This window comes from Gossypium raimondii, chromosome 12, assembly GCF_025698545.1.
Source record: "Gossypium raimondii isolate GPD5lz chromosome 12, ASM2569854v1, whole genome shotgun sequence".
Lineage (NCBI taxonomy): Eukaryota > Viridiplantae > Streptophyta > Magnoliopsida > Malvales > Malvaceae > Gossypium > Gossypium raimondii.
In genome coordinates this window covers 6,112,847-6,121,153 of record NC_068576.1, presented here as the reverse complement: position 1 = coordinate 6,121,153, position 8,307 = coordinate 6,112,847, and the positions used below count along the sequence as shown (strand labels likewise).

General features: G+C 33.6%; 1 protein-coding gene across 1 annotated transcript; it reads left to right on the top strand.

The window, feature by feature from the left end:
- Positions 1–443: 443 nt before the first annotated feature.
- LOC105761937 (putative B3 domain-containing protein At3g24850) lies at positions 444–1,163 on the top strand. The gene has a single exon (XM_012579870.1). The coding sequence runs from the start codon at positions 444–446 to the stop codon at positions 1,161–1,163; it is 720 nt and encodes a 239-aa protein (XP_012435324.1).
- Positions 1,164–8,307: the final 7,144 nt, after the last annotated feature.

Here is an 8,307-nt window from a genome sequence, read left to right as displayed (position 1 = left end):
CTAAAACTCCGGTAAAGTACAGGGACTAATTGAGAAATTTAACCGAATAAATATAAAGTCAAACTGAATTAGTTCAAAATTATTACGTTGAAGATAAGGCTAAGTCTTCCGTTATTACAAATTTCAGCTTATACTGAACTATTTAATCTCGTAAATATCTTGCTTTTTTTTTTTTTTTTAAATCTACATTAGTAAATATAACATAGTTAGTGTATAAGTGGGACTTTTATTTTATTTTATTTTTATTATAAGTTGAAAACAATCTGAGAATCCTTGTAGGTATAGGAAAACTTAATTTTCAAACTCCAAAGAAATAGGAATTCTCATGTTGATGAGAATTGATATGATCTAAGTCGGTTTATTTCACTTTTTATAGAGCTTCTGCTTCTTCTTCTTCTCTGCCCTTTTCACTGCATTGTACGTACTCGAGAAAAGAAGAAACGATGGGTTTAAAGGAAAATGATGAAGATCGGAGTCCCTTCCACTGCTTGCTAGATGCGGCTGCCTTGGTAGAGAGGCTGGACGAAGAAACGATGAGACTGAAACTGAAACAAGGGTTGAACAAAATTGACGACAACAACTCGTCTGGCGTTGATAACCAACCCACAAACTCTACAACTGTGAGAATATTTGGAACTGATATTATAATTGCTGCCATTGACGAAGACGTGGTTACGAACCAGCCTCCAGCTGGTTCTTCAAAGAAACGAAAAGAAATGGTTGAGTCAAGTAGAGCAAAGAAGCCGATGCCGAAACAGCAAAGGAAAAAGCACAAGCACAAGGCTACTTTTGGGGCTGAACCCTGTTTGCCCCAAAGGTTCAAAGAGATGATCAAATGCATGGATGGAAGCGAGGAGAAACTAATTATACAGAAGGCACTCTACAAAACTGATTTGAGCAAGCACCACGGACGTCTCTCCATACCCATGAATCAAGTCGAGGTCGAGTTTCTTACAGATGAAGAGCTGAAACAAAGCAGCAAGGAGGGGATAGAAGCATTGGTGATTGAGCCATGTTTGAAAACCAGGGACATGAGTTTGAGAATATGGGGCATGCCAAAGCCAACAGGCCGTTTCAGCTCCCTCTACGTCTTAGTAACTGGGTGGAAATCAGTGGTAGAAGGTAATGACTTGAAGGTAGGTGATGTGATTCAAGTGTGGTAAATGGGGTCAATTCCAAACTATGTTTTGCACTCGTAATTGTTCCTTGAACAAGGAAGACGAAGCTAGATTTCAGATTGGACTGGAGTTGTTCCAAAATCAAGGCGGTTGTAATTTTATTTGCCATTATTTCTTAATTTTCAGAATTTCTTGTATTGGAAACATCTATCCATCCATGCAACTCTTCTCTTTTTTTTCTTTATTTTTTCAATCTAATTTACCTAGAAATATACTGCTGCAGTTGTCTGTTGACAAAAAAAATCAATAAAACAAAATATTTCTTTAACAATATTTGGCATGTAAAATGTGTTGATTTAGGGATGTATAGGCATATGTCTCGTTATTTTGTACATGATACAAATAGGAAATATATATACATATGTAATTCAATGGCACAACACAAAGATAATTCAATGTCCCTTTGTACGCCGTCCCAATCGTTGAAGAATCAATTAGGTTGCTGAAATCTTGGCAGGCTGTTGATCTCTTCAGCTCTGGTACACCTGAAATGCCATTTTGCTGCAGATATCAATTGATAACTATTAATATTTTTAAGTTTTATGAAAGCAAAGAACAGGAACTCCCTACTCTTTATTTGGAACTTTTAGGATATTTACACTTGAAAGTTCAAATCTGCAAACTAAACATAATGTATCTGAACAAGAGATTGAATATCGAAAGATGAACCATTTTTTTGTGGATCATTTCTCATGCATACACATCCAAACATCTTTAGTCAGGAAGGGCACAGATATAACAGATAGACAAATGACTATCATTGGATTTTCTTGCAATCAAGATATCAGGAAGCACTACAAAGCTCAATGATACTTGAGGCCAGTGGTAATAGCCGATACAATGCCATTGCTGCTTCAGCATCTTCAGCTTTTTTTTCTTTTTCTTTTTTTGTCTTTTAGAGGTCAACGATTGTTGGCTTTTAAGATCCCATGGATTGGATCTATGGCTTGGGAGATGATCCTCAGATTCATAATACAAGAGCTTGCTTTATCCAGGCTAACAACGCTGTGCAATGGTGTCTTTTGTTTGGTCAAATTATGTAGATGGCCTTGTACTATTGCATTTTCTGTAGTATAATATGATGTTTTGAGGGGAAAATTAGGCGAATATGCCAATTTTCGAAAAAAAAAAAAAAAGGAATTGGGCCAATTTTTTAGAAAATTTGGGATACACGCCGATTTCACAGAGCGACGTTGCCACGTAACCAAACCAGAACTCTAGATCGTCTTTTGCCTCATTGTCGTTGGTGGTTTGCGAAGCCATGACTTGAGCAAGTCGTTGACCGGTGGCTTTTGCAGCAGCGTGTTAAAGGAACCATTGGTCCCACTACGTTGAACACGCGGTTGAGGATGTGTCGAAGATGATGACCTCGATTCACCAAATCTTGAACACAGTCATGATCAAGATGTATTTCTTTTTAGTTGAACACTAATTATCCTACACCATCTCTACATGTATCGACTCAAATAAATCAACTTTAATATATCTAAATTAATCTAAACATAACTCAAATTAAATTAATCTATCAAATCAATTTGGAATGATTCTAATTAAATAAACTTTAATATAAGCAAACCAATCTAAAAATTCCACCACATTTACTTTAGTCTCTCATAATTAATTAATCTAAATTTAACTCAAACCAAGTTATCTTCGACTATTTTAAATTCAATTTAACTATTTCTATTTAGCCCAATTATTGTCGATAAGCTTATACCAATTCATCTAAACCGTTAAATTAAAAGCTAGACTAATTTAAATTTAAGCTACACGAATTCTAGTTACCCTTAACTTAAAAAGAAAGTTAATCCAATCAATTAATTCTAAACAAATTTCAGCTATTTAATTAATTTTAACAGTCTTCCGAGACATCAAATTAACTGATCAAACAAAGCTTCATAACTCCACCACTAACCAATTAATCCGAAACAAGAATTAACCTTAAATCGAGTAGCGAGCAATAACATTAAAAAGTGCAGCAACTAAACCGATTTTAATGGCCCCTTACTTGAAACGACTAACAACAACAATATATAGGAGTAATAATCGGAAATTGGCAGCATCTTAGAGCAGCAATTTTGGAGATAATTAACCGCAATAACTGAGGTGGTGAAGGCAGCAAAATTAATGAAATAGCAAGCACAGATGGCAGCAACTTGAAGCACGACACAGCAGCAAAATTGAGGCGATAAGCAGCATGTCGAATCAGTAAAATGGGAGCACCTTGCCTTCCGCCATCACACAGACCGCAACATGAAGGGTCCTATCTATTTAGGCCCTTATGTGACTCGACTTGCTTCACACTTCGGTCTCCTCGACACAACGGAGCAGTCCTCCTCGCTTACACTCGCCGGGCAGATGTCCCTAGACAGAAAATCTAGCATGACCGATAGGAGGATGATCGAGCGACTTGGTGGAGTAGATCCTCCTCAGCACCGATTATCTCGTTCTAACCCTTAATATGAGCCCAAGGACTTCACTGATGATGTCTCTTTCCATCACGAGGACCCACCTCATCCTCCACCTTCGAGTCACCATCCAGTTTCTTCTGCTGCTACCTCATAGGACCTCTCCGAGCGACTCACTCGCTTCGAGCAGCACTACTTTCGGAGGTTCAATAGTATTGACGCCACATTGCAGCAGATCTGTCAACATCTCCATATTTCCTTGTCAGCATCGACGACTCACGCCACTAACGCCTCTGACGATGAGGACCATTAAGTTTTTTTATTTTTATTTTTATTTTTATTTTTATTTTATGATTATGTTTATTGTTATTTTTAGTTATTTTTATTATTTTCTTAGACTTATTTTGTTTTTTTTTATATCTTTTGAACTATATTTTTATTTTTATGGTTGTTTCTAATCAAGTTAGTGACCTTTTAATCTTCTTCCCTATTTGTGTTTATTTTCTTATTAGTTTGCTCGGAATCATACACTACATCTAGATTTGTCTACAATTACGCTTTTCACCATTCGCAATTTCATCCAATATTTAAGGCGCTTTTAGTTTTCTCTTTCTTATGATATTTTGCTTATACTATGATTATATTTATTTTTACATTGAGGACAATGTACATCTTAAGTGTGGGAGGTTATTTTTATAATTATTAGAAAATCCCTAAATTATGTCTTGTGTTTAAGTAATTTTCTCATATTTTCATTAGAATGAATTTTTATCGATTTGAGATTTTTATTGATGTGTTTTGGATTAATTTGTAGATAATTGTGTATTGGTTGATTTAAACTTTAAGACATGAGAGAATCAAGCATGATAAGTTATTTTTCAGTAATTAAAATTTGCAAGTTGTTTCCCTAAATTGAAGTATTAGCTTGAAGTTTGAGATTTATAAGTTTGACATCAATAACCATGATTTTTTGTGAGATTTTGAACCTTTAGAGCATACATTTTTCTTACTCATTTTATTATTGGTTATGAGTGTGTCAACCTAATTTGTTATTCTAGAACTTACTTCGATTATGCATGTCGAGACCACACATTTGATTTGATATACTGAGATGAAAAAAGCACTTAGGTTTTAACTCACTTATCCCATAAAAGCCTACCGTTTTAATTAACCCTTAGTGAACCCCGTTGAGCCTAATACACTGTTTCTTAATTTACCCATTAATGTTAACCCATAACTCATTTTTTATTCGTTGAGAAATTTTTCCATTTTATTGACTCCCTTTTTGTCGAGATTTGATTTGGTTAGTTACTTAACTATGCTCTTCTGTTTGATTTGCTGAATTATTTCTGACTATTCTAATATATATATATTGATTAGTATTTAGTTTTATGTTGATTGAGCTTGAACAGTTAAATTCATATTTCGAGAAGAAGCTCGTTTTTATTCTTGAATAGCTTTCGATTGATGTAATTGTTTTTAATTCAGCACTTGTTTATTTTTTCTAGTTTGATAATTTATCAATTCGATTTCAATTATAACCAACATTTTGTGGCTTTTCTCCACAACCTTAACCTAAGCCCCATTACAACCTTTTAAAGATCTTTTGATTTGTGTATCATATCATTTTATAGTGGTGGAGATTTGATTTTCATGCAAGCCTATGGTAATCACTTTTCCTGTTTGACTATTGAGTGCTTATACTTGAACCTTAAACACTTTGAGTGATTTGAGTGAATCTTTAGTGAGGATGTTGATTCTTGTCGATTTTGAATTAAAGGTAATTACTTAGATACGGGGAGACACCTATGTTTTCATGTTTAAAAATATTAGCTTGGATTGTTTGAGACTTTAGTGCTCTTTTAGTTAAATTGCCAATGCATGATTATTTATGAATTGTTTTGAGACATTATTGATGGGAATTAAAAGTTGAGAAATATTAATTTTAATGTGAATTGAAGATTTTGCTGAGGACAAGCAAATGCTTAAGTGTGAGGATATTTGATAAGCTATAAAAGTAACATATTTTAATCCTATTCTTAATGCGTTTTTGGATGATTAATTATGCAAATTAGTGAATTTGATGCTCCTAATCCTTTAAATTCACGTTTTTATACTTAGGAGAGCATTTGGGAGCTAAAGGAGCGAAAAACGAGCCAAATTTGGACAAATAGAGTTGTTTTCAAGATCCACACGGCCTGGGCGTTTCCAAACGGGCTGGCCACATGCCCTTGTGCCAACTCTTGTCGATATCGCACCTTGCTTCCTAAATACACTAAAACCCCCAATTTTTAGGCTTTCTAAGCATTCTAAATTCTATAAATACCAATTAGAAGAAGAGATAATGGGGCAATTAGAGAAGATTGAAAAAAAAACTCAAAGAATACCATTGGAATCAACTCAGAAGTGGATCTCCCTCTAGATCGAAGATCTCCTTTTAATTTCTTTCAAAGTTTTATTGAGTTTCTTTATGTCTTGTGGTTATCCTAACTTTGAGATATTTCTATTCAGGATTATGAATAAATTCCCTTGATACCTAGGGAAGATGAAACTTATGATGAATCTTATTATTTGATTTCTAATTTATGCGATAAATATTTTATTCTTGTTCTCAATTATGTATGATTATTTCTTGTTTTAATATTTCTAGGGATATTAATTCATGTTTAATGTGCTTAATTCAGTAGAGCAAAATGCCCTATTTAAAAGTAGATCTAGCATAATTGAGTGGAGTTACATGCAATCCTAGAAATAGGACGACATAAATCTACCGGATTAGAGTCAAATCTAATAAGGGAATCCATAGATCGAGTTAATGTGATGATAGGGGTTTTAATTAGAAATAGATTTCAATTAATCAACCTAGAGTCATTTGTTCTTACTCTCGAAAGAGATATTAACATAATTTAGGGATTTCTACGGATCAAGACACAAGTGAATAAATTTTTTAATTCAGATTCATAATAATAGGTGGATTCTTTCCTGGGTATTGTCTATCTCATTGGTTATCTTCGATTATTTTCCTATTTCATTATCTGTTGCGTTCCTAGTTAGATTAATTTAGTTATTTAGATCAAAAACAATCATTCCAATTTGTTGGCTAAATAATAGAAAAGCGGTAATTATTAGTACTTTTAGTCCTCGTGGAAATGATATTCCCTACTCACCATAGCTATACTATTATTCGATAGGTGTGCTTGCTTTTGTCATATTTATAGTTAGTTTAGTGACCATTAATTTATGTCGTCCTATTTCTAGGATTGCATGCAACTCCACTCAATTATGCTAGATCTACTCTTAAATAGGGATTTTTTCTCCAATGAATTAAGTATATTAAACATGAATTAATATCCCAGAAATATTAAAACAAAAAATAAGCACACATAATTGAGAACAAGAATCAAGTATTTATCATATAAAACAGAAATTAAATAATAGAATTCATCATAGGTTTCATCCTCCCTAGGTATCTAGGGAATTAGTTCATAATTCTGAAATAAAAAATCTCAAAGTTAGAAAAACCACAAGAAACAAAAAAACTCATAAAAACTTTAGAAGAAATTAAAAGGAAGTCTTCGATTTTGATGGAAATATGCTTCGGAAGTGGCTCCAATGGTGTTCCTTGAGTGTTTTCTTCGATCTTCTCTGATGGCTCTCATATCTCTTCTTCTATTTGGTATTTATAGACTTTAGAATGCTCAGAAAGCCTAAAAATTGTGTTTTTCCGCGTGTTTGGGAAGCAAGGTGCGAAATCGACATGGCTGACACATGGACTTGTGTCCAGCCTGTGTGGCTCACATGGGCATGTACCTAACTCGTGTGGCTCCTAAAATCTGCTCTTTTTCTCTGATTTTCACTCGTTTTTCACTCCTTCTCCTCTCAAATACTCACCTAAGTATAAGAACACGAATTCAAGGGATTAGAAGCATCAAATTCACCAATTTGCATAAATAATCATCCAAAAATGTATTAAGAATGAGATTAAAATATGTTAGTTTTATCATTTATCACATGGGATGACAAACCCTAGTTTATTTAACTAGTTAGGCTAGGATTTAGTTATTTTATTGAAATAGACTTCTACTAATTCAACAAAGATTTCCCTTCTTCTCCCTATAAATAGATGGCACTGGTAGGGCTAAATACACGACTTTGAGATATTGTTATTCTACCCGAAAATAGTGAAAAGTATAAGTTATATTTTTCGAAATAATAATTCTACCAGTTTTTACTAAAGAGAGAATTTTACTTTCCCACTAAAAGTAAAGTAAATAATTTATAGTTCTGTGTTTGATTAAAATTCGTTCGAGCCCACACACGAAGAAGTTTATGGTGCGAGAATTATGGAGAAGGCCGTACGGTTGAAAGCCAGGAACGATAAGGATCCGTCTAGCCGAAAACACAGATGCAGTTTTTGTAACAGCCCGATTTTGGGTCTAGTCAGAATAGTGGTTTCGGAACCACAAATATAATGAGGAAAATCATTTTAATATTATTTTTTTATTTAAAGCATGTGATTATATATTTGTGAAAGTTTCATAAAGGAATTTTACTGTTTGAATGCTTAATTCGGTAAAAAAGACTAAATGTATATGTTTTATACATTTCCGAATTTGATTTGTATATAGATATACATTGTCGAATTTGATTTGTATATAGATATTCATTGTCGAATTTGATTTGTATATGGATATATATTGCCGAATTGAGACTAGTTTCGT

Excerpts from the sequence above, each read along its gene's own strand:
- LOC105761937 (XM_012579870.1), top strand. The coding sequence starts at position 444 with ATGGGTTTAAAGGAAAATGATGAAGATCGGAGTCCCTTCCACTGCTTG.